Source organism: Dromiciops gliroides, chromosome 3 (genome assembly GCF_019393635.1).
Source record: "Dromiciops gliroides isolate mDroGli1 chromosome 3, mDroGli1.pri, whole genome shotgun sequence".
Taxonomy (NCBI): Eukaryota; Metazoa; Chordata; class Mammalia; order Microbiotheria; family Microbiotheriidae; genus Dromiciops; species Dromiciops gliroides.
In genome coordinates, this window is record NC_057863.1 from 81025875 (window position 1) to 81052687 (window position 26813).

The following is a 26813-nucleotide window of genomic DNA, read 5'->3' on the forward strand; positions in this document are numbered from 1 at the left end:
AAACAACTTACCTTGTGAACCACTGAGAAACTTACTCTTCCCTAGGGCAGTCTCATAGAGTTCTGTTACCCCATATAAACCCTGTCCCCAGTCCCCATTTTTTGGTATTCCTAACAATCTGCTTTGTGATACTCCCAGTTATAACTCCTCTGCTCTGATTAAAGACTTTAATTCTGCCATATTAATCGTCTCATTAATTGTCAGGTTGACAAGTTTTACATATTCTAGTATTTATATATCAGTCACCAAAGATAGTCTACTATGTACCGGGCACTGTACACCAGAGACAGAAAAACATGAAACGCCAAGAGCTTACATTCTGTTGTACATCCATATAGGTATATAGAAAATGAATACGGGTAATTTTGAGGAGGGGGGCACTAGGAGATGGGGGAGGATCAGAAAAGGCGCTATGCAGGAGAGGCGGCATTAGAGCCAAGCTTTGAAAGAAACTTCGAATTGTGAGCTGCCTAAGGGAAGGGACTGTCTTTTTGTCTTTCGGTGCATGCATGCCCAGCGTTTAGCACAGTGCCCGGCTTATGGTGGGCACTTAATGAATGGCGGCTGGTTTGACCTGACTTGGCTAGGCTTCCACTCTGTTTTGGTCCCCTTTTGTAAAACGAGGCTCTCTAAGATTCCCCACTCCCGCGAAATCCTAGAAGCCAGCGGCCCGACCCCCGCTGGTTTTGCAGTATTCGTCCATTGGCTTGCCGGTGAAAGCTCCGGTGGTCCGATTGCGGTGGGCCAGCCCCCGGAGGCAAATCGGGGGACTTCCCCTCCCCTTTCTCCTCCCAGGTCCCCGCCCCCCGCGCTTCCCGACTCTGGATGCGCCGCGCCCCCGGCCTCGGGGGAGCCGGATTGGGCGGAGACCCGGGAGGTGGGCTGAGCTGGGCGGGCTGCGGAGGAGGGAGGGGACAAAGCCGGGGAGGAGGAGAAGCTGGAGAAGCAGGAGAAGGAGGGGCCGAGCGAGCTGCCTGCCAGTCTCCACCTCGACGTTCGGGCAGGAGGTTTGGCCGAAGCGGTAACCTGCAGCCGCGGCGCTGAGCGTGGACGTGAACGTGAACCTTCCGGCCCTTCCCCTTCTTGGACCTCGCCTCCACTGCGGGCTCGCCCGGCGGCAGGTAACGGGGCGCCAGCTGGGGCACCGGCTTCCTGCGGCTTGCGGGGTTGGACCTGATGACTGAGAAGCTTTCGCTTTGCACTGGGCGGAGCTGGGAAGCCGATACCCTGCCACCCCGCCCCTCCCCCTCCAGGCCTCTCCAGTTTAAAGGTCTTAGTGTACTCGAACCGTGGTGGGGGAGGGAGAAAAAGGGGGACGCGCCCGGGAATGAGGAACTGATCCCGCCCTTGCCTAGCACGTTCTCCTTGCAACTGTTCAGGCTTTCAGTGAACATTTATTAAGCGCCTACTACGTGCGAGGCACTGTGTCAAGAGCCTACTATGTGCCAGGCACTGTGTCAGATGCCTACTATGTATGTGCGAGGCACTGTGTCAAGCGCCTACTACATGCGAGGCCCTGTGCCAAATGACTGGGGATACAAAGAGAAAGAAGTTATGGCCAGACGGGAGACATCTGTACACCGGGGACACTTTCGGGGCTCCCTAGATCACAGAGACTTACACCCCCGCACCCCGAGGTGCGAGAACGTTTCCTACTTACAGATAGGCACGGGGACACGCCCGTGGCCACACGAATGCACAAAGAGACAATCGTGTTCCCTTAACCTTTAACTGAAAAGTGCTTCAGGGGCCTTTCAAAAGTGCCCTTTGCCCCCCTCCAGACAAAGCTAGACCCGAAACCAACCAAAGCTAGCTAGCCGACCCACACTTAGAAACTTAACCTGATCTTGACGAGGGTCTTTTGAGCTGGTCTGTGATCTCTTCATTACTATTTTATCTTGGGGAGAGGGGGGTTGTGCTATTTGTTTTCTCCCAGGAATGAGTGCTTTGGTTTGGTTTGGTTTTTAATCTTGCCTTGGCAGGGGTGGGATGGTGGGGTGGAATCCTTTTAGATGAATAAGAGAACTAAGGTTTTGGGGTAATAATGGTTGGTTGACTCAATGAACTTTAAGGTTTGCAAAGGGCTTTATCCCATCGGATGCCTCTCAACTCTGAGCATCAACGCTCTACCCATCTTACAGATGAGGAAAGTGAGGCCGGGAGGGGTACCATGATTACATATAATAAGTAAGTGTCAGAGGGAGGTTTCAAATCAGGCGTCTTCACCTGACTGCTAGTGCTGGGTTCTCGCTGTTGCACCTCCAAGCCGGTGAGGCCATTGATGAGGTGGCTGTAACCCTAAATGATATGAATGGAACCCCTCCTTACGGTGCTGAGACTAAAAAAAGCTCTGGCGATGAGTTCTTTAGATCAGGGCTTCTTAAACTTTTCCCACTCGCGACCCCTTTTCTCCCGAGAAATTCTTACGCCACCCGGGGATGTAGGTGTATAAAACAGGCATACAAATGAAACATTGCCAAATTTTCCGCGCCCCCCACATTCAGTTACGCAACCCAACGTGGGAGTCGCGACCCACAGTTGAAGAAACTCTGCTTCCGACCTCAGTGTAATTGGTCTCCTTCGGGAATAAATTGATTGAAGTGAATGAGCACCCCAGTAATCAGTTTTTTAGGTTCTGCTTTCTTCCCGGAGCGAGGCCGTGAGGTAGATAGTGAACAGAAAAGTAGCCTCAAAGCTATCTTCTAACCACCATCCCCCCCCCCCCCAAGTCCCTATCTCCTTAGCTATTTGACCCTGGAGAGTCCCCTCCAGGCACTTCTTAGGGCTCCGGGCAGACTAGACTCCGGCTGCTCTGTATTGCTAGAAGGAATGAATTTCTTCAACCCGGAGTTCTTACGGGAATGAAATCACCGGTCCCACTCCCTAACCCCATTTTGCCTGAAATTGCTTCGTAAAAGGGACCGTTTTCATCCTGAAACTCTGACAATTGCATGAACCGAAAGCCTTGCACTGTATTTCCTCTTCCGAAAATAGCATGAAGGGGGATAGCAATACACAGTGACTTCTCTCAAACCTACTTGGTTAATTCCAATTTTCTGAAACTGCACGACTGTGCCTTGGGATTGGGATTCATCCGCTTTAGGTTTTCCTGAGTTTAGAGTTTGTAGGGAAGTTTGCAAAGGAGTCCTTACTTAGCCAGGGCTGTGGAGGAGATAGGAAACGAGAAGGAAAGACCTTGCAGGGGCTACTCTGATGGGATTCCTTATTCCTCTGACCAGATGTAAACTGTTTTGATTATAGTAAGTAGTTGTAAGATGAATGTTGCTAGTGGCCATTTGCATAGTGATAGGCCAGTGAGTAGAAACTGGGGACATTTTATCCAACCGAATGTGAGCAGGCCATTCCTAGTACTGTAATCAAAAAGACATAGTATGTAATGGTTTGCATCAGAACTATATATTCTCCTCACGGTTAAAAATAAAGGCAGCAGGGGCAGCTAGGTGGCGCAGTGGATAGAGCACCGGCCCTGGAGTCAGGAGGACCTGAGTTCAAATCCAACCTCAGACACTTAACACTTAACTAGTTGTGTGACCCTAGGCAAGTCACTTAACCCCAATTGCCTCACCAAAAAAGAAAAAAAAGTTTGAGGGAAAAATCATGTAAAGTATACAGATAGGATCTAGGATACTTGCCAAAAGTAATTCCCAGGTAGGAAATGGGTGGGGCACCTTCCCTGTAATTTATAGCCAAAGAGAGTTGCCTTCACTGAGCATGGAGAAGTTAGTTGCCGGAATATGTTTCAGAGGCAGAATTTGAACTCAGTTCTTCCTGACTGAGGTTGGCTTGCCATCCTCTATAGTAAGCTAAGTGAAAGAAGCCTAAAATGTTTCAATCCAGCATTAGTGTAGTGGAGGAAGATTGGGGGGGGGGGGTGGGGAGAAAGAGAGAGAGGAAGAGAACTTAATACTGAGAAGGAACAACGAAATAACTCAATAGCTAGAAATTCTACCTTACTATTAACTCTGCTTGTTTAAGAAAAATTGCTTAGTCGTTACTGTTGCGCAATAGATATTGGGTCAAAGATCATGTGTTGAGGAAGAGTGTTACATTTTTAAAAAAATTAATTTCCAAGTCAGAACAAATGTAAAAGTGGGATGCAGAATGGAAAGTAAAATTATTTTTAATACTGCTAGTATTTATCATATTATTAGAAGTAACTTATAGGGGCAGCTAGGTGGTGCAGTAGATAGAGCACCGGCCCTGGAGTCAGGAGGACCTGAGTTCAAATCCGGCCTCAGACACTTGACACTTACTAGCTGTGTGACCCTGGGCAAGTCACTTAACCCCAATTGCCTCACTCAAAAAAAAACAAACCAGAAGTAACTTATAGGTAGAAGAATCAGAGTTAATCGTTTCCCCTTAGGACGAGTTAATAGGAAAAACAAACCAGCTTTGAAGTTTAACGCCCCCCCCTCCTTCTCCCACCTTCTCTCCATCACTGTGCTTCATACTGGAAATGTAGCCTTTTCTTCTTTGTTTAATGGTTTATTTAACTGTATTGTTTTACTCAGTTCATTCTTTTTATCCTGGTTCCTGATCTGTGACCCCTGGCACAATTTAAGAATTGTTAGGATCTAGGGGCAGCTAGGTGGCACAGTGGATAGAGTACCGGCCCTGGATTCAGGAGGACCTGAGTTCAAATCCAGCCTCAGACACTTTACACACTTACTAGCTGTGTGACCCTGGGCAAGTCACTTAACCCCAATTGCCTTACCAAAAAAAAAAAAACCCAAAAAAGAATTGTTAGGATCTCATCCTTGCCATCTGAATATTTCCCCTGAGTCTAGATGAGTAGAGGAATCTATCTTTTATCTCTGGGAGCTGGGGAGTTACTTTATTTATTAAAAAGGTGGCTGCAGCAGACCCAGTAATGGTTTTGGAGTCAGAGGACCTGTGCCCACCTCTTGGGTCTACCATCTATTCCTTGTGGTGTGAGTTTAGGCAATTTATCTTTGGACCATAGTTGATTTCTTCATATGGGCAACGATGACATAGATGACCTCTAACAACCCATCTCTAAATCCATGATCCTATGAATCATGAAAACCTGTTTTTTTGGTTTTTTGTTGTTGTTGTTGTTGTTGTTTGTTTTAGTAAGGCAATTGGGGTTAAGTGACTTGCCCAGGGTCACACAGCTAGTAAGTGTTAAGTGTCTGAGGCCAGATTTTTTTTTTTTTTTTTTTTAGTGAGGCAGTTGGGGTTGAGTGACTTGCCCAGGGTCACACAGCTAGTAAGTGTTAAGTGTCTGAGGCCAGATTTGAACTCAGGTACTCCTGACTCCAGGGCCGGTGCTCTATCCACTGTGCCATCTAGCTGCCCCAAAACCTGGGTTTTTAAGGCCCAGCTGTTTTAAGAGAGAGTTATCTACCATTTCACCTTGATAATGATTTTGTTTTATGATTCAAACCTATGACTATGACTTCATCTGTGTGGAGAACTTTTATTTCCACACATAAACATGAAACTAAGAGGCAATGTGTATAAATGTATGCATGCATACAAACATACACATATATATATATGCATTTATAGATATATGTAATCTAGTAACTGTTAGAGACAAGATTTGAACTCAAATCATTACTTCAAGCCCAGTACTCTATTCATTTCTACCATACTCTGCTCAACCTAATGTTATATTTACAATAATATTTTTATTTTTTAAAAAGATGTCCTTTTGAGTTGGTCTCCAAATAAAAAATGCAATCAGTGTCTCTTTTACATTTTGTAATGTTATTCATCCTTGGAAAATTGCTTATCCTTTCCTTTTTTAAAGATATATTGAAGGCAACATGTCCAAAAAAATCAATGGAGGTTCTGTGGTGGAAATGCAAGGAGATGAGATGACTCGAATCATTTGGGAACTGATTAAGGAAAAACTCATTTTCCCATATGTAAATTTGGATCTACACAGGTAATTAATTTTCTTTTCCTATGGTTGACAGGCTAAGAGGATGTACAACTAAACGTTTCCAATATTAGGGCACAGTTTCTATTCTAACATTGCTGTCTAAAATTCTGATGGAAAACTGTTTTGTTTTTGTTTTTGTTTCTGCTGGGGTAGATGTAGACATATCTCGAGCTTCATTAGAAGGGTCACCTTGACATAAGAACAGAAAACTCTGTAGAGTTCTGTTTGTCTTATTAAAATGGGGATAATAGGTCACTAACTAGGAAGGGAAAAATGAGCTCCTTGTTGATGTAAGGTGTTTGCACATACAAGTAGCTCTAGCTGAGAATGATTTATCTTTTTTTTAAAGGAACAATGGCTTATATTGGGAATTTTTGCTTCTTTTACTCCCATAGAGGAGAATGAAATGGCAAATGAAACAGTGAAGTCAAATGTATTTTTCTAAGACATTTTGTCACTACTACATGCATTTTTGTTCACTCTATTGTTAGATTCCCGGTAGAATTTATTTTAACCTTCCTTTCTTGTCCCTTCCCTCTTTTATGCCATTTTGTAACTGAAAGTGACCATGAGCAAGGCCATAGAGCCTAACCTCCCACATTCAAGCAGCTCATGAAGAAATAAATGAAGAGGCAGCTAGGTGACGCAGTGGATGAAACACCGGCCCTGGAGTCAGGAGGACCTGAGTTCAAATTTGGCCTCAGACACTTAACACTTACTAGCTGTGTGACCCTGGGCAAGTCACTTAACCCCAATTGCCTCACCAAAAAAAAAAAAAGAAAGAAAGAAAGAAACAAGATCAAAATTTATACTAGCCTGTTCCCCTGTGCATGGTATGCCTTACCCCTCGAAGCCCACACCCCCTACACTCACTTTAAATCCCTATACATTCTTTAAAAGATCATCTTGACAATTCTGCCCTTCCCCAACCCTCAACATAATGATTTCCTTGGACTTCACACAGCACTTTGTCTGTACTTGTCTTTGGTGTTCATGTAGGATGGTTATTTGATCTTCCTACTAGATAATAAGCACCATGAAGGCAAATGCCAAGACTTGTCTAAACTTTGTATCTGGAGCAGACACTTAATAAATATTTGTTGAGCAACAGACATCGTTTTTCCTCCTGAGAGCATAGAAAACACCAGCACAATTGAACAACGTTATTTCAGTCAAGTGATTTAGTTATAAATCTGATTTTGGTCTAGACACTAATCAAAAAGGCTATCGGGGAGCTATTTGGGGTGTGTGTGTTCATTCTTCAAGTAGACGCTATTAGGGTGTCTCCTATTTTGTAAGATACTGCCGGTTTTGATATGACCATGAACATGAGCAAATGCCTATAAATCCAGGTTAATTATATACGGCATCAGGCTGTTAAAAAACCAACCAAATAAAACCCCCTTTCTAATAGCTTTAAAAGATATTTAGTAAACTCTTTTGTGTGAAATTTCTGAGGGAACTCTTTAATATTGTTGTTACAAGAAACATTTTCCCTTTGCCTACTGACTTTCTTTTTTCAAATTTGTTGTTGTTGTTTTTTTAATTATCTTTTGAGATTGTCTCCCCTTCTTGGGCAGCTAGATGGCTCAGTGGATAGGGTGTTGGGTCCAGAGTCAGAAGACCTGAGCTCAAATCCAGCCTCAGACACTTACTAGCTCTGTGACCCTTGGCAATTTACTTAATCTCTGTTTGCCTTAGTCCACTGAAGAAGGAAATGGCAAACCAGTGCAGTATCTTTGCCAAGAAAACCCTGTGGACATTTTATATGGGCTGAAAGTACATCAGGCAGCCAGCCACTCAAGGGCCCAATCACACCCTCGCCCCTGCCCCCCATTGACCTTTGACTTGTTTCCTACCTGGCTAATTTCTCCTTCCTTGGGCATCCTGGTAGCTGCCTGCTTTTTCAGGGGCTTGCCATAAGGTGCTAATTTTTGTGTGTGTGTGTGTGTGTGTGTTTTTTTTTGCAAGGCAATTGGGGTTAAGTGACTTGCCCAGGGTTACACAGCTAGTAAGTGTTAAGTGTCTGAGGCTGGATTTGAACTCAGGTCCTCCTGATTCCAGTGCTCTATCCACTGCACCACTTAGCTGCCCCTAGGTGCTAAATTTAGTGTAGGTCCCAGATGGCCTTTAGTCCTAGTTCATCTCAGAACTCCTGAACTCAAGCTGTCCACCAGCCTCAGCAGGGATTACAGTACTTCACCAAACCTGGTTCCATGAATCCTCCAAAGAATATCCAGCCAATATCCTGGAGTACGCTCCCTTCTACTCTTTCACTTTCTATTCTTTTACATCACTTGGGCTGTGTCTCTCAGATGATCATTTTCACTACATGACCAAGGAATACCTCCTTTTCTGGTCTTATAAGTCCTCAGTAGGTTGTCTACCTGAGTAGTGACATGGACAGTAGTCTGAGGCAATAAGGGTAATGAGAAGGGCTGGGAAAGGTGGGTCGATGTGCATGGACTGTGACTTTTTGCAGACCTGAAGAATTTTGTTATCAAAATAGCTTTTTTTGTTTAGTTAAAAAGCCACTGGGTCATGGTGACTTGTCACATACCATATTTTATTCACGTGACTTCTGATTTCTTAAATTCTACACAAGACAATCACCTAAATCCTACTGTCTTACTTGAGGCTGGAGCCAAAGGTGAGGGCTGTATTCTAGGGACCTTGAAAACCTCTGACACAGAATTTTAAATGAAATTATTTTAGTTTATATCACTAAGTGAAATAGGCCATATTTCATCAATTCATGAGATAAAATTATAAATATGACACTTTCAGCTCAAGATAAGAGGATGTGTTGTCCTTCTTCCCCAAAGATAATTGAATAATACATTTAGAGGTAGAAGGGACCTTGAAAGGATTTGAAAATATTTTCATTTGAAAAGTGGCTTGAAAAGATCTCCATGGGCATGCATGGTTAATGGAGGCTATTCAAGAAAAGGAATGTGTGGAAACTGGAAAGGTATGCCAGAGGCCAAAGAAATAATTCCAAAACTATTTCCTTAAAGAGAAAAGTGAATGGCTGTTTCCATTATTGATTTCCTTCACTTTAGACAGCTCCATCTGTAGCCAGTTAGCTTTGTCATCTCATAAGTATTGCCTGACTTGGCCATCTTTTGGTATTTTCAGCAGATAACCCACTCACTGTCTTTTTAATGATGAATGAACCCCAGACTCAGTGGGAAGGTATAGTATATAGGCTGTGCCACTCCAATTAGATGCAGAAGATTTGGCAGTTACAAATCCAGTAGTAATGCCTTGTGGCAGTCTCCAGAACAAAGGGAAATTACTCAATAACTGGGGAAAGGGTCATGGACTTCAGCTGACTGACAGATCTTTATATTTGTGCAATAACTGCCTCATGGAAAATTCTCACTACTTGAAAGATAAAATGCCAACTTGGCTTACCTTTTCCCTACTTTTTTTTCCTTTTTTTTTTCTTTTTCTTTTTCTTTTTTTCTTTTTTGCGAGGCAATGAGGCTTAAGTGACTTGCCCAGGGTCACACAGTTAGTAAGTGTCAAGTGTCTGAGGCCAAATTTGAACTCAGGTTCTCCTGAATCCAGGGCCAGTGCTTTATCCACTGTACCACCTCCTACTATTTTTTTAAAAATTAAAATACTATTAAAAGTATTTTATAATTATGGTTCTGTCTTGTTTTAGGGTTTTTTGGTATCCATGTATAGAGAGGGTAAAAAAGGAAATTTAAAGAAATATTCTATGAATTGCTTGCCAATTACACATAGCTTACTCAAAATCTATTGCTTTCTCAGTTGGTCACTTTTAGGTTGTACTATCGTTACAAGCTAATAGGTCTCATATGTAATTGGTTCTAAATGCAAAGTGAAGGAGTATGATAAATATATCTTTAACTTTTTACTAACTGGAAACTGTCTCCTAGCATATAAGGTTCTTAAGGGCAAGTACTATTTTTTTTCTTTTGTCCAGCTCCTAACATAGTATGTAAGTGCTTGTAATAAATTCTTGTTGAATGGAATTGCCATCAGTAATTCAAGGATTCATCTGAAGTTTCTGTGCCATATTTCCTCTCTCTCCCCACTTCTGTCCCCAGCTATGACTTAGGGATAGAGAATCGTGATGCCACAGAGGACCAGGTGACTATTGATGCTGCAGAAGCTATTAAGAAATATAATGTGGGCATCAAGTGTGCTACCATCACACCTGATGAGAAGAGAGTCGAGGAGTTCAAATTGAAGAAAATGTGGAAATCACCAAATGGGACTATCCGAAATATCCTGGGTGGTACCGTCTTCAGAGAAGCAATCATCTGCAAAAATATCCCCCGGCTAGTGAATGGCTGGGTCAAACCAATCATCATAGGCCGTCACGCTTATGGGGATCAAGTAAGTGGCTTTGGTATAATATCATTTTTGCCTAGTCTCTTTGTCTTTAGAAGTGCAGAAAAAATTCTAAGCATAACTTCTCTCTCTGTCTCTCTCTCTTTCCCTGGAGGCACTTGGGTTAAGATTCTTACCCAGGGTCACACAGCTAGTAATTGTCTAAGACCAGATTTGAACTCAGATCCTCCTGACTCCAGGGCCAGTACTCTTATCTAGCTGTCTCCTGCCTTTTTCTTTTTTAGTTTTTTCTTATGCCCACCTCAATTTCCTAAACAGGAATAGAGGAGAGAATTGGAGTCTCAGATCTAGGTGTACATACACATTTACATAATCTTAACCTTTCAGTCTGATTTTTCCAAAATATGCTTTCCTTCCCCCCCCCCCTTTTGTTTTTTTACCAAAGTAATATTTAAGATGTTTCCCTTTTGCACAAATTACTTGCTTAGAAACATTTTCATTGTTGTCCTTTCTGCAAGAATGGGCCCATTGCCAAATTAAAGAGAACACATACTGAGCCGAATCCAAGTCCTGTGACTAAACTGGAGTTTTAGACTTTGATATGAAGTAGATTGTTGACTTAAGGTTTAAAGACCAGCCAGTAAAATATTTCTTAGTTAACATTTGGCTCGGTGAAGAGCTGTGTTAACAGGTCTTTCTTCACAGCTTCAGTCCCTGAACGAGATGGATTAACATTGCTCTGTTCCATGACCATAGCTTGCCTCTCTAACCTTGGCCAGTCATAGGACAGCTGTGGGCTGTAGTTCACAAGAAACATCAGGCAAGAGAGATATAGATGTAATTAGTGCAGAGTATCATCACACAGGGAAAAACAGATCAAAACAAATTAGGCTACATCTTTGTCTATGAAGAAGGACATTCTTACAACATGATTATGTGGGAGATCGTTTTGTTGTTCTGTCATTTCAGTTGAGTCTGACTCTTTTTGATCCTGATGGGGGTTTTCTTGGCAGTGATCCTGGAGTGGTTTGCTATTTCCTTCTCCAGCTCATCTTACAGATGAGGAAACTGAGGCATAGAGGGTTAAGCGACTTGCCCAGAGTCACAAAGCTATTAAGTGTCTGAGACCAGATTTGAATTCAGGAAGATGAATCTTCCTGACTTCAGGTCCAGCACCAGGTGAATCCGAAGATTAAATCAAGGATCACTTAAAACATGGGCAAGTGTGAGCCAAATTCTCCTACCTCAGCTTTTCCACCAGAGAAATGTAAGAAAGAACAAGTGCTTGTGAAATGCGTTATATCTCAGGATTGCTCTGTATAGGGTGGTTCATTAGCAGGTTGGCAATCCTACAACATTCGATTTCTCACTGTTATCTCTGGAATTTCCAGGCAATAGACCTTGGCGAAGATAAATAAACAGATATGACTGGTCGCTTTTGCAACCTGACACCTGGCACAACATGACTGTCTCTCTAGCTACTCAGAAGCACTTAGAAGGACTGGTTGGGAGTGGTTCCCTCGAAACAGCAGCCCAAATTTGTATAGTACTCTGCTATTTAGAAAGTGGTTTTCTTCATAACTACCTTGTGAAGCACATTATATAAATATAAATATACCCATTTTACAAGTGAAGAAACTGACACTTAAAGCTACTTGCCTGCAGTTTCACAGATATTAATTGGGCCTAGCCAGGACTCAAATATAGACCTCATGACTAGTGTACTAGTCTCCATTATATCCCACAGGCCCCTTGGTGTCCTTGGGAACCCTGTGGTAGGACCCCAGAAGTGCCACCAAATTATTCTACCACTGTTGGCTCAGACAGCCAACTCTCCATGTTGGTATTGGACTGTCCAATACAAACATGCTCAGATGCCATCTTTTACTAAGAAACCTTGCCTAACCCCTTTGGGCCACTATAGGGGCAAGTTGATAGGATGGAAAGAACTCTGGATTTGGGTAGCTGTGTGGTTAGAATTCAGGATGTAGAGCCAGGAAGAACTGAGTTCAAGTCCTACCTCTGATTCTTACTAGATGTGTGACCCCGGATGAATCACTTAACCTCTCTGTGCCTCAGTTTCCTCTTCTCTAAAATGGGAATAATTATAGCATCTACCTCCCAGGTTTGTTCTGGCAATCAATTGGGTTAATATACATAAAGCACCTTGCCAACCTTAAAGTGCAATCTAAACGCTAGCCGTCATTATTATCATTTAGAGTCAGGTCCAAGTTCTACCCCTATATGACTGACTAAACAAATCATTTAAGCTTTCTGAGCCTCAGTTTCCCCATGTGTAAAAAGTGAAGATAATCCCATTTGTTTCCCAGTACTGCCAAGACATTTATATACTGCTTCATATATTACAAAGTGAACTATTCTCTCCCTTCTCTGAATTTCTGTGAGTGCCTCTTTTCTGCACCATTCATTTGGCACTCATATACCACCTTGTATCATCATTCACTGTTTCATAAGTACATCTTGTATCCCTACATAGAGTGTAAGCTTCTCGAAGGCAGGGATTATATCTGATACTTCTCCAATATCCTTCACAGGACCGGATAGTGCCTTGTACATAACAAGTGCCCTGGAAATGTTTGTTAGTGGCATGTAATGGTGCCCCCAACTGGTTTCTGAGCATGTCACCTTTCTGGGCCTTGGTTTATCTATTATAAAATGATGGCATTAGATTTACAGAACACAAACAACCTATCTACTCAATATCCCATTATGATTTCTCAAGGACTCGAATTATAGTTAATTTCATTTCTTTATTTTTTTTCGGTGGGGCTGTAAGGGTTAAGTGACTTGCCCAGGGTCACATAGCTAGTAAGTATCAAGTGTTTGAAGCTGGATTTGAACTCAGGTCCTCCTGAATCCAGGGCTGGTGCTTTATCCACTGTGCCACCTAGCTGCCCCCTATAGTTAATTGCATCTGGGGTTTGTTGGATTAAAATCTCTCAGACCTTGTAATCTCTCTTAAATAGTACAGAGCAACTGACTTTGTCGTTCCTGGGCCTGGAAAAGTGGAGATAACCTACACACCAAGTGATGGGGGCAAAACAATGACATACTTGGTCCATAGTTTTGAAGGTAGGTACAACCCCTCAATGGGAAATGATACTGCTTTTAAAAAAAATTAAAGTTAATATTGACAGTATTGATTATGTCTAAAATTCGTTATGTAATACAACTTGAAAACCTTGTAGGGTCGATTATATAAACAAGTTAATGTTTGTAGAACAGAAAATCCAGCAGGGAAAGGTCATTTTGTGTCTGCTGTGACATTTTATGCATCATGTATCTATATAAAGTAAAAGGCTTTGTGTTTTTCTTTTCTTTTCTCTCTCTCTCTCTCTCTCTCTTTTTTTTTTTTGGTGAGGCAATTGGAGTTAAGTGACTTGCCCAGGGTCACACAGCTAGTAAGTGTCAAGTGTCTGAGGCCGGATTTGAACTCAGGTCCTCTTGACTCCAGGGCCGGTGCTCTATCCACTGCGCCACCTAGCTGCCCCTTGTATTTTATTTTCATGTAGTTAAATGTGTACATATTGTCTCCCATGGTAGAATATAAACTTGTTAAGGACAGAGGCCCTTTTGGTTTTTTGTCTTCATATCACCAGCACCTAGATCAGAACATAATGATGTTCTTAACAAATACATGTAGATTGAAGTGTCCATGGCCACGAAGATGATTTTATATGGCAGGGGTGTGTGTGTCTCTGTGTCTGCATCTGTCTGAGACAGAGTGACCAAAGGTGAGTTGTTTTTTTGGTTTGTTTTTGTTTTGGTGAGGCAATTGGGGTTAAGTGACTTGCCCAGGGTCACACAGCTAGTAAGTATCAAGTGTCTGAGGCCAGATTTGAACTTAGGTCCTCCTGATTTCAGGGCCGGTGCTCTATTCACTGTGCCACCTAGCTGCCCCCAAAGCTGGGTTTTGCTTCAGTTTTATGAATTGTTCGAACAGGTAAGATACACATCAATCCACAGAAGCCCAAAATACAGTCTACTTCTGTTACTTCAGAGTCCACAAGTGGTAAGGGTTGGACAAAATACAAATATCTGTTGATCCGGATTTATTCATCTGGGACCCTCTTTCTCATGAATTAATCAACAAGGATTTATTATTACTATTATTTCCCAGGTACTTTTCTAGTCCCTAGAGATACAAATACAAAGAATAAACAGTTCCTATATATGATGAACTTTTGGCGGGGGGGGGGGGGGTCAATGAGGGTTAAGGGTTAAGGGTTAATAAGCGTCACATAGCTAGGAAGTGTCAAGTGTCTGAGGCCGGATTTAAACTCAGGTCCTCCTTAAATTTCTATAAAAATCCTAGCTGTTATTATCTTTGACTCTTCCCTTTATTTCATTTCTTGTCCAACAGGTATTGAATAAGTAGACAGCACCACTATTCCTATTGCTTCTGTTGTACTACAGAGCCTCATTACCACTGGACTATTATAACATTAGCTTTTCAATAAGTCTTACTGCCTCAATGCCTTCCACCCTTTAGTCAGTCTTTCAAACTGTTTAAGAATAACTTTTTCCTGGCATCTAAATTTGGTACTTCCCCCTCTGTGCCTAGTAAACAACAAGAACATAGTAAATTTCGAGTCTGAATTTTAGGAGAGTTTAATGAAATAAAGTGACAGAAAATACTATTTGTATCTTTCATGAAACACAGCTCAGTTATTTCCACTAACTATAATTTTCACTGACTACCAAGTTTCCATAGACTATGAATGAATTCAATTCTAGCAACATTGGCATTTGATCAAAAGCTGGGTAAGATTTATGACATCAGCATCAAAAACATGAAGCTAAGTTGGTTTGCTAATGACAGGTTAAGAATCTGTTAGCCTTTGACATGGAGTATGTTTACATTTTTGTGTGACATTTTTTGTCTACCCTGGTGTCACTATAGAGTTCAAATCTGGCCTCAGACACTTGACACTTACTAGCTGTGTGACCCTGGGCAAGTCACTTAACCCCCCATTGCCCCGCAAAAAAAAAAAAAATGGTGCTCTTTGAGAACTAAATGAGAATTATGTTTGTAAAATTGGCTTTCCTCCTACTGGATGCTTTATAAGCTTGTGGTATATCCAGAAAGCTTCAGTTCACAAGCCTGGCTGGAGACACCAGTGGCCAGGTGACCAGGCATTTGGAAATTCTTAGGAGGGTTTTGACAGGGCTGCATCCAAATCTCCTTTATACTGCTCTCATTCACCTCTGCCTCTCATCTTCTTTCTCTCTGCAGATTGTGGTGGTGTTGCTATGGGAATGTACAACCTTGACAAGTCGATCAAGGATTTTGCACACAGTTCCTTCCAGATGGCTCTGTCTAAAGGCTGGCCGCTGTACATGAGTACCAAAAACACTATTCTGAAGAAATATGATGGACGTTTTAAAGACATCTTTCAGGAAATATATGACAAGTAATGAGGGCAATTTTATTTCTCTCTTTTTTTTTCTTTTTTTTCTTTTTTTTTTAATAAGTCAGGGCCTTCTGCAGAGAATATATCATTATCTTCTGTTGTCTTGGGGAAAAGGTGATACCAACCTACACTGTCACTCAAGGATTCAACAGTAACAAGATTTATCAAATGTTGAAGTAACTACTTGCTTGCAGTCAGGATGTTACCAAATTTTGACGAAACACAATCCCTGCCCTTGTTGAGCTCTGTCTAGTAAGGAGACAAGAAACAAACACAGATAAGCGCATGAGAAAATTGCAAAACAAAGAGCTATATGAGGTGGTTTTGTTTCATTTTTTTTTTGTTTTGTTTTGTTTTGTTTTGTTTTGTTTTTTAGTGAGGCAATTGGGGTTAAGTGACTTGCCCAAGGTCACACAGCTAGTAAGTGTTAAGTGTCTGAGGCCGGATTTGAACTCAGGTACTCCTGACTCCAGGGCCGGTGCTCTATCCACTGCGCCACCTAGCTGCCCCTCGTTTTGTTTTTTTAAAAACGATGAGATTTCAACAAGGCTTTTATATAATGATAAAAAGAAATAGCTAACGTTTATATGGTGCTTTAAGGTTTGCAAAGCACTTCACATATATTAACTCATGTGATCCTCACAATACTCAGGGGTAGGTGCTGTTATTATCCCCATTTGACACATGAGGATACTGAGGCTAAGAGAGGTTAAGTGACTTGCTTAGTGTCACCCAGCTAGTATCCTAGTAGGATTCTGAATCAGGGGAGGAATAGGAAAATAGGGTATGTAGTGTGTTTGGGAGAGCAGAGGGCAGACCATTTTGGATAAAGCTTGGAGTACAGAGCGTGAGACAATAGGAAAGAAAAGAATCAGATTACACAGGTCCTTAAATGCCTGGCAGCGGAGGTTCCCTCAGGTGGTGAGGGATCATTGAAGATTATTGAGCAGTAGCCTAACATAGCTAGATCCATGCATTAATTTATAGCCAACAATCTCGATTTTTCCAGGACATTGTATTTTGGCAACATGTCAACAACGAAAGGGAGGAAGTAGTCAAAATACCACTTTGTAGGCAGTTCCTACTTAAACCTGTTCCTAGTGACAAAGGAAAAAGATGTCAAGTCATTATAAAATGTTACCACACACACGGTTTCTCTAAGGACCACATGTGAACACCAAAGACTTACAGTTAAGGAAGACTTATGATTCTAGCTCAATCCATGGTAAACACTTTCTTCCTCAATAAAGTGGGGATAATAAAATCCATTCTGCCAATATCATGGGGTGATTGAGAGGATAAAAGATATATTCATTTATTCATTTGACAAGCATTTACCAAGGCCTGCTATGTGTCAAGTGTTACACTAGGTACAGTAGATAGAGAGAAAAATGAGTCAGTTCTTGCTCTTAAGGAAAAGCTTACCTCCTATTAAGGGAAATAACATGTACACATAGAAAGAAAATCTAATGCTCATATACCCCAAAATTACTCTGGGGAAGGGAGGATCTGGAAGGCCTTGTAGAAGAGATGGCTGTTAGGGATTCTAAGAGTCAAGGGCATAGAGGGAGCATAATCCAGCATGGGGAACAGACAGCCTGTGCAAAGGCATGGATATAATAAAGGAATAGGACCGAACTCAGTATGATCCAACTCAGAAATGCCATTCTCAGTTTTGTTTTTGTTTTGTAGGACAATGAAGGTTAAGTGACTTGCCCAAGGTCACACAGCTAGTGTCAAGTGTCTGAGGCTGGATTTGAACTCAGGTCCTCCTGAATCCGAGGCCAGTGCTTTATCCACTGTGCCACCTAGCTGCCCCCCCCCACTTCAGTTTTATAGCTGAAATATTGGACAGTAATGGTTAAGACATAAAAGCTCTCGTGTCTCCTTCAGTTTTCCATCAGGGAAAGACACAGAAGACCCCCTTCAGACCTGTAATTTATTGTTATCCTTCTCATTTCCTAGACAATACAAGTCCCAGTTTGAAGCCAAGAAGATATGGTATGAACATAGACTCATTGATGACATGGTAGCCCAAGCTCTGAAATCAGAGGGAGGCTTTGTCTGGGCCTGTAAGAATTATGATGGGGATGTGCAGTCTGACTCCATTGCACAAGGTAAGGAGCCTCTGAATACCGTGGGCAGGACTGGTAGTGCATAGAATAAATTACTCTGGGGTGATAAGAGTTCACGAAGCAATTTTGTATCAATGGGCCCCCAGAATAGTAATGGACCAAAAGGAAGAGAAGGCCATTCCTTCATCCTCTTTCCACCAATGTGATAAGCTTCAAGCAACATTATTCTGAGTCAGTGATTGGCTTTAACTGGTGATTATATTGTTTTGGTTGGCCAACTCGCTGCTGAGTTTGTACCACAACCAGATAGTGATGGGGTATAGGTCTGAAAGTATTTCAGCCAAATACTACCATTCCCACCACTGCCTGATGGGTCCCCTGCTACCTCATGGATAATTTTAATAGGTTCATTGGGACAAAAAAGAAATGTATTTCAAGTTTACCTAAATTTAAGACCTAGGATGTAAATGGGAAAAGAGCATTCCTAATTATAGAAAGGTCATTTACTTTGTTAAATATTTCCTAATTACATTTTATTTATTTATTTATTCATCCATTCATTTATTTATTTATCTATCTATCTATCTAGTTACTTATTTATTTTGTTGAGGCAATTGGGGTTAAGTGACTTGCCCAGGGTCACACAGCTAGTAAGTGTCAAGTGTCTGAGGCCAAATTTGAACTCAGGTCCTCCTGAATCCAGGGCTGGTGCTTTATCCACTATACCACATAGCTACCCCTCCCAATTACATTTTAATCTGGTTCAGGCTACACTCAGGAGCATTGTGGGACATGTAGCCCACCAGCCATGTATTTGCCACCTCTACCGTAAGTCGTAGTGTAAGTCACCCTGCCTCCCCCCACTGAATTGTACTCCAGTTGCAGTAACTCTTAGTTATGGCTCTGGTATTCAACAACACCAGCCCAGTCTGAATGCTAGGAGAATTAGAAAGAGCACTGGGGGTCCTTTGTGAGGGGAGAAATGAGATTGCATAAATACATTTTATTTAATAATCAATTATTCTATAATAAAGCTATATAAAGAACACCAATTCCCTTCAAACAGAGTTCTTTGGGTAGCGATTTAAGAAAGCAATTTAATAGTGATTCGTAGTTATTTAAACAGCATATGGAAACAGTAGATGTAATCAAGGTTCTAAATGTAGCAAGAATATTATTACTGAGGAAACAAATGCTATGTAACTTTTAGCTAACTAGTTGCTCTCTAATTACTTATATTCAGAGAATTGTGCAATAACTGTGCCAACCCACCCCTAGCAGTATACTGATAAAGAATCAAGCCCCGTGTCCTCAGGAAGGCTTGCAGATAGAAGTAGCTTCAACCTACCAGTGTTAGCAGTGGAACAGACTACGTAAGCAAGACTCAGAAATAGTTGAACACAGTAACCCAGCGTACTATGAACCTAAGAACATAAACAACTAGAGGGGAACCTCCTTATTGACGAAAATCAAAGAGAAAAATAGAAAGCATTTTGGCAGAAAATAAGTTTAGACAAACATCTTACATCATGTACCATGATAAGCTCCGAGTAGATGACAAAATACTTTTTAGTCACATTTTTTAAAAAATAGAAGAGAGGGGGGCAGCTAGATGGAACAGTGGATAAAGCACCAGCCCTGGATTCAGGAGGACCTGAGTTCAAATCTGGCCTATGACACTTGACACTTACTAGCTGTGTGACCCTGGGCAAGTCACTTCAACCTCATTGCCCCACAAAAAACAACTACAACAACAACCCCCCAGTGTCACAATTATGTATGGGGCCCAATTCTTGAACAAGGGAGACTGGTGATGAGAAAAGAATAGATTTGCATAATCTGATGTGTAAAATTTGAAAAGTTTTTACCTGGACAAAATGCAGTTAGACTAAGGAGGGAAATTGTCAAATACGAAAAAACATCTTAGATTCAAGTATCTCTGATAAATACATGAGAGCCACTGAGTTGGAATAAAGCTGTAGAAAGATAACTAGATTTGGAATCAGAAACTTGGGCCAGGTCCAATCTCTAGCACTTTTATTACCTTCAGCAATTCAATATGTCCTGGCCTGTTTTCACATCCATAAAATGATGTCAAAGGTATCTTCCAACTCTAAATCTATGAGCCTATGATCCATTCTCCAACAGATAAGTGGCCAAAGGGCATGAGTAGTTATCAAAAGAATTGTAAATTATCTACAAATCACCATTAACAAGAGAAATATAAATTGAGCCAACTGTAATTCGATTGTTTGATTCCTTTTTTGTTTGGTTTGGTTTGGTTTTTTTGGTGGGGCATTTCGGGTTAAGTGACTTGCCCAGGGTCACACAGCTAGTAAGTGTCAAGAGTCTGAGGCCAGGGGCAGCTAGGTGGTGCAGTGGATAAAGCACTGGCTCTGGATTCAGGAGGACCTGAGTTCAAATTTGACCTCAGACACTTGACACTTACTAGCTGTGTGACCATGGGCAAGTCACTTAACCCCAATTGCCCAGCAAAAAAAAAAAAAAAAAAAAGAGTCTGAGGCCAGATCTGAACTCAGGTCTTCCTGAATCCAGGGTCAGTGTTTTAACCACAGCACCACCCAGCTGCCCCCCTCATTGTGGATTCCTCTACCAAGTTGCTTCAGGGAGACAGATAAGCTATCAGTGAAGCCGTGAGTTGCACTGACCATCCTGGAAAGCACTAATGGAATTATTTGAGAAAAGTCACTAAACCATTCATCCCCTTTGTCCCAGTGTATATGCTGGGCATATACACTAAGGAGATCAAACACAGACTTGCTATGTACCAAAATATGCTTAGCAGCATTTTTTTGTGGTAGCAGAAAACCAAATCAATATCTATTAGTTTGGGTATAGATAAACTAATTGCGGTTTATGAATGCAATGGAATATTATTGTGCCATGAGAAATGTAAAGAATTGATAGAAATTTGGAAAGAGTTACGTGAACCGATAAAGCAGAAAAGGATAAAAATGTGCACAGTAGCTATCTTATTGTAAATGAACAAGCCAGTAAGTGAAGCCAAATACTGAGTAACTGCAGTGGCCAATGTGGTCCCCCCCAAAACAGGTGTGCAAACACTCCACTCTTTCATTAGGGAGGTGCAGGGAGGATGGGTGCTGCAGAATGTTGCATGTGTTGTCATATGTGGTCATCATGTCAGCTGATTGATTTCCTTTTGTTACAAGAAATGGTATGAGTGGCAGGGCACTCTATCTGGAAATGACTATGATGTGGCATAATCAAAAGGCATCCTTAGAGTTGATTATGTAAAAGAGTAGGGTCAGCAGAGTTGGAGCCTTTCTTTGAAGGTAATCTTTGGACCTGCTGCCAACCTAGTGGTATTGCTGGATCAAAGGGTATGCGGTTTTCTAGCCCATTGGGCAGAATTCCAAGTTGCTCTCCAAAAAGGCTGTATCAGTTCACAAAGGAGTACAATTCTTGAGCCTTCTAACTTTTGTTGTACCTAGATGACTCACCCCATTTATGGTCCCATAAGTCACAGTATGTCTATGAATAGCTTTAGCAGGACAGTCACCGACATGACAGGGGAAAATAATTTGCTTTGGTCTTTTTATATCCTTACCCCAACTCTCCTCGCCTTCCCCACTCCTTCTACCAGGGGCTGAATGATGCTATTTTCAAATGAACTTGACACCCTGTCCTTTATCACTGACAGGCTATGGGTCTCTGGGAATGATGACCAGTGTGCTGATCTGCCCAGATGGCAAGACAGTGGAATCTGAAGCTGCCCATGGCACGGTGACGCGTCACTACCGCATGTACCAGAAAGGTCAAGAGACATCCACTAATCCAATTGGTAAGATGCCTTCTGCTCTATTTTTGACCAGAGACAACTCTGATCTTAAAATGGCTCCTTATTGTTACTGTCGTCTTTGTACCAAGTTGTCAGCATATCCCCAACTTAAGCGTTACTTTATACTCGCCTTTGGACTTTGTCCCAGATCACAAGAGCTCCGTTAGCTGTTCTCTTGGCATGGACTCATTGTCCATGTCTCTATAACAGAGTTTGTATGATACAGCACATTAATGAGTGAATGAATAAGTGCATGTATGTACACAAGGCATTATTATTATTATTATTTTTTTTTAGTGAGGCAGTTGGGGTTAAGTGACTTGCCCAGGGTCACACAGCTAGTAAGTGTCAAGTGTCTGAGCCCGAATTTGAACCCGGGTACTCCTGAATCCAAGGCCAGTGCTTTATCCACTGCGCCACCTAGCTGCCCCTAGACAAGGTATTATTAATGATCATGCTTTTCCTATTCAGTATAAGGGAACATGAAGCATCTAAATGCCACATGGATATATTCTTCCATTCAAGTTTCAAGGGCAGCTCTCTGAAAAGAGATTGTAGCCTGAAGAGAAGGGACAGATATGGACAATGTAAGGGAGAAAGACTAAACTCTGCCAGCTCATTACATACCCCAAATGTCCAGCATCAACTACCCCAGTGAGGAAAATGCTCTCTCATTGATACTATGTTCCAGTTGAATCTTAAACCTCTTTTTAAAAGAAAAGAAACCTCTTAAATGGAAAATTTAAGTTTAATTCTGTATGGGTTTCTTTTTCACATGAGCCTTTTTAAAGGTTGGCCTCCAATCTTTGTTTTGTTTTTTGTTTGGTTTGGGTTTTTTTTGTTTTGTTTTGTTTGTTTGTTTTTTGGGTTTTTTGGGAGCAGGGTGATGAGGCTTAAGTGACTTGCCCAGGGTCACACAGCTAGTAAGTGTCAAGTGTCTGATGCCGGATTTGAACTCAGGTCCTCCTGAATTCAGGGCCAGTGCTTTATCTACTGCACCACCTAGCTGCCCCTGGCCTCTAATCTTTCTTAGGCAATATTTGAGACTTCCGTGAACTACACTGCATCTCAGCCATTCTATAATCAAGCCTTAATCTTTTCTCCCCCAGCCTCCATTTTTGCCTGGACCAGAGGGTTAGCTCACCGAGCTAAACTGGATAACAACACAGAGCTCAGTACATTTGCAACAATTCTGGAAGAAGTTTGTGTTGAGACCATCGAGTCTGGCTTCATGACCAAGGACTTGGCTGCCTGTATTAAAGGCTTACCCAAGTAAGTACGAGCCCCTCTTCTCTATTGCAAGTGCTACCTCACCAGAAAGAAAACTTCACCCAGAACATTAATGCTCATTGGAATTTTATTAATTGTTACATAATAGAAAGGCGACGTGATTCCAAATTCTGCCTCTCTCCCCCACACCTTTGTGGCTATAGATAAGCCTCTGGGGCTATGATCATTACTTAACCTTGCTGAGCTATACCTGCCCTTGGGAAGCTCACAGTCCAATAGGGGAAGCAACAGGAAAACAATGATGGACAAACAAGCTACATGCAGGATAAATTGGAGATGTTTTTCAGTGACTTTGTTCATAGGATTTTTTTCCTATTCCTTCAGTTGTAGGATGTTACTGCTCTATGACTAAGGCTCACTGAATGTTTTGGGTTTTGTTTTTGTTTTGTCTTTCTTCCTCCGTTAGTGTGAAGCGCTCTGACTACCTGAATACATTTGAATTCATGGACAAACTTGGAGAAAACTTGAAGGCCAAACTCGCTCAGGCCAAACTTTAATACCACATCTCTCCTCAACAAAGAGGCTGCCCCGTGGGATAACTAGTTTCTTTGGTTTACAGTTTTTCTGGATGACACACGAAGTTCAAACGAAATCAATTTTGTAATTTCTCTAGGTGACAAGTTATCTTTTCTATGGGTTTACAACCTTTTTTATATGGTTCCTATAGTTACTCCCAATTTGCCTGCCACATTTAATGTGACGGGAGACCTTTTTTATATAGCAGCCAAGAAATTACTTTCTTACTGGTTTGTTGTTGTTGTTATCCTCACTGTCACTTTTCCTTGTCCCCAGAAGTAGGTGACCAAAATCAAGAGTATTTAATACGAAAGGAGAAACGGCCTCCATGGTACTGTGTTGTAAAATCAGTTATAAATAAGACCGAACGTTCCTCCTTTCCTGGCCTTGTTTATGGACTAGGTCACTGGACGGTTCTGTTGTTAGCAGATATTGCATCATGTCAACAGTAGACTTGACAAAGTGAATTTCTATATGAATCAGGAATTATTATAGCATGACTGTAAGGAAGGCATGTTAAGATCTCTTTAGCAGTTGTAAAGAGCTTTTGTTGAATGTTTAAAGATGTAAACTTTTTTTTTTTTTACAGGGCCCACATGAGTTAGGATTTTAGAACAGTGGTGACTTGTAGGTTACCCTCCTTTCCTTGTTTAATAAGTGTTATACTACCAAAAATGGCATATTTCATCCAGGTGCAATGAAACAAGCTGCTTTTTTGGACCCCTGCAGGCCTGTTTATTTCTTTTGTATAACTGTGATGTTTTGAATTATTGTTAAACACTAATCCCTCCCTGGTCTTTGTCTGAACTGTGATGTAACTTTTAATTAAAATTAAGTTCTGGTAACTGTGGTCATTGTTATTCTTAAGGTCGTTGTTGAGTCTTAAGGGTCCCAGGAATATAATTGCTGAAAACTATGTTTGACGTAAGAGAAGTCATCATGTTGAGAATATCCCAGTAAAGTTATTTTCCCTAATCTTTTGCCCTCATCCAGTTCTATACTGAATTAAAAGGGAAGAAGCCTGTGAGTCTTAAGTCCTCCATAGGCTGGTGTCATTTCACAGCCAAGAGAAAAGAGGGGTAGGATGAGCCTGAAATGACTAAATCTAGTATTAGATTAGGTTCAAAGATAAGTACGTATACATCTCCAAACGTACACCTCGAATTATTTATATAAATGGGCACACTTAAACTAAAAAAAAAAAAACCAACAACAAAAAACCCTGTGATTGGAACTCTCCAACAAACAGGAAATTGTCAGGAAATTCACAAATTAGGGTCTCATTGATAATCTCTTCCAAAAGAGACTCCTTTTGTCAATATAAGAAGCATGCCATGATGGCCATCATTGCTGATTTGGGATCATGGGTTACAGAATGTTAGAGCTAGGAGGAATTTCAGCTATAATTTGGCCTCACCAACCTCATTTTGTGGAGCCTGAGTAAGAAGGAATCTTAAAGGGCAATCTAGTTCAACTGCTACCTAAGCACGTGATATTCCTGATACATGATATTCCTGACACTCTTTGGAGGCCTTCTATAAACGGGAACCCTGAACCTCCCAAAGCAAACCATTCTAATTTTTGGATGGCTCTCATCATCACAACATTTGGCCCTACATCAAGACTAAATCTGCCTCTAGCTACTGCCCTTTGTTTAGAAAAGTAGGTATAAAATTTGTATGAACTTGGAAGCTCAAACATATTCTCTTATGTACGCAGTAATGAATCTCAAACTAAAAAGACCTGGGGCAGCTAGGTGGCGCAGTGGATAGAGCACCGACCCTGGAGTCAGGAGGACCTGAGTTCAAATCTGGTCTCAGACACTTAACACTTATTAGCTGTGTGACCCTGGGCAAGTCATTTAACCCCAATTGCCTCACTAAAAAAGCAAACAAACAAAAAAAACCTAAAAAGACCTAGCTTCAAATAAACAAATGATTATTGTGAACAGTGAGTATAAAGACGCATCTAATTATTTGGCTTTAGAAGTCTAAGGCAAATCTTTTTTATGGTGAGAATTCATTTATTTAGAAATCAAGGGGGCAGCTAGGTGGCACAGTGGATAAAGCACTGGCCCTGGATTCAGGAGGACCTTGAGTTCAAATTTGGCCTCAGACACTTGACACTTACTAGCTGTGTACCCTGGGCAAGTCACTTAACCCCAATTGCCTCACCAAAAAAAAAAAAAGAAAAAAAAGAGTCATGCTTGAAAAAGGAAAGAAGAGAGAGTAAGAAAGAAAGATGTATAATTTGTATTTAGGACAATTGCTATTTAAAAAAAATGATTTTGGGGCAGCTAGGTGGTGCAGTGGATAGAGCACCGGCCCTGGATTCAGGAGGACCTGAGTTCAAATCCGGCCTCAGATACTTAACTAGCTGTGTGACCCAGGGCAAGTCACTTAACCCCAATTGCCTCAAAAATAAAAACATAAAAAAAATGACTTAAAAAAATTTCTTCAAAGGGATGAGTCAACATTTATCTAGCACCCATTATGTGTCAGGCACTACGCAAAGCACAGGATAAATCAGTTATCTGGGGAGGGGGCAGGGAATCACTCCCTCAATAGTTCCATTTAAATGATACATTCCCTAAAATTTTGACTATTAAGGTTTTCATCAATCTCAAATTGTCTTGTAAATTCTAAGATTGGGGGGGTGGGGTGGAGCAATGAGGGTTAAGTGACTTGCCCAGGGTCACACAGCTGGTACAGCTGGTAAGTGTCCAAGGCTGGATTTGAACTCACAAAGGAGTTTTTCTGACCAGAGGCCTGGTGCTCTATGCATAATGGTGCCACCTAGCAGCCCAAACTTTATTATGGTATCCTCTCCCTCCCCACCCCACATAATGGAATGATACTTTATGCTTTTCTTTTTTTTTCTTGATGCTTTTGAAAGTGACTCTCATATTTATGTTCTCATTTGATCTTTATAAGAGCCTTTGGTGGTAGATAGGGCAGCTATTATCCCTAGTTGTATAGACAACGAAACAGACATAAGAAGCTGACTTCCCTGAAGATATGACTACTTGGTAGCTGAGCTGAGCAACTCTCAAAAAAAACCTTGTTGATATGGAAGTTTATCCCAATGTCTATGCAACAACAGCTTTCCTTAAGTCAGTTACTATTTTATATATATATGCACACACACACACACACACACACACACACACATATATGCTTTGGGGGGGGGGCAGGGCAATGAGGGTTAAGTGACTTGCCCAGGGTCACACAGCTAGTAAGTGTCAAGTGTCTGAGGCCTTGAACTCAGATCCTCCTGATCCATTGCGACACCTCGCTGCCCCAGTTACTATTTAATATTGCTGTCTAGACCAGCGACTGCCTCCTCTCCTGGACCACTCTGTGGAGCCACTCTGGGCTCGGATAGGTGAGCTCTCAACTTCTCTTGCTAGAGACCTGATT

General features: G+C 41.6%; 1 protein-coding gene across 1 annotated transcript; it reads left to right on the forward strand.

Annotated features, from left to right (window-relative positions):
* Window positions 1-921: 921 nt before the first annotated feature.
* IDH1 (isocitrate dehydrogenase (NADP(+)) 1) lies at window positions 922-24239 on the forward strand. The gene is made up of 9 exons (XM_043997443.1): window positions 922-1121; window positions 5798-5935; window positions 10012-10303; window positions 13246-13351; window positions 15516-15693; window positions 17659-17810; window positions 21451-21591; window positions 22698-22860; window positions 23285-24239. Exons 2-9 carry the CDS (start codon window positions 5814-5816, stop codon window positions 23373-23375), a joined length of 1245 nt encoding a protein of 414 aa, XP_043853378.1. The 5' UTR covers window positions 922-1121; window positions 5798-5813; the 3' UTR covers window positions 23376-24239.
* Window positions 24240-26813: the final 2574 nt, after the last annotated feature.

Coding starts and splice junctions, on each gene's coding strand:
- IDH1 (XM_043997443.1), top strand. CDS start 5,814: ATGTCCAAAAAAATCAATGGAGGTTCTGTGGTGGAAATGCAAGGAGAT. Junction 17,811..21,450: donor GTCTGACTCCATTGCACAAG/GTAAGGAGCCTC, acceptor TATCACTGACAG/GCTATGGGTCTCTGGGAATG. Junction 22,861..23,284: donor TGTATTAAAGGCTTACCCAA/GTAAGTACGAGC, acceptor TTCCTCCGTTAG/TGTGAAGCGCTCTGACTACC.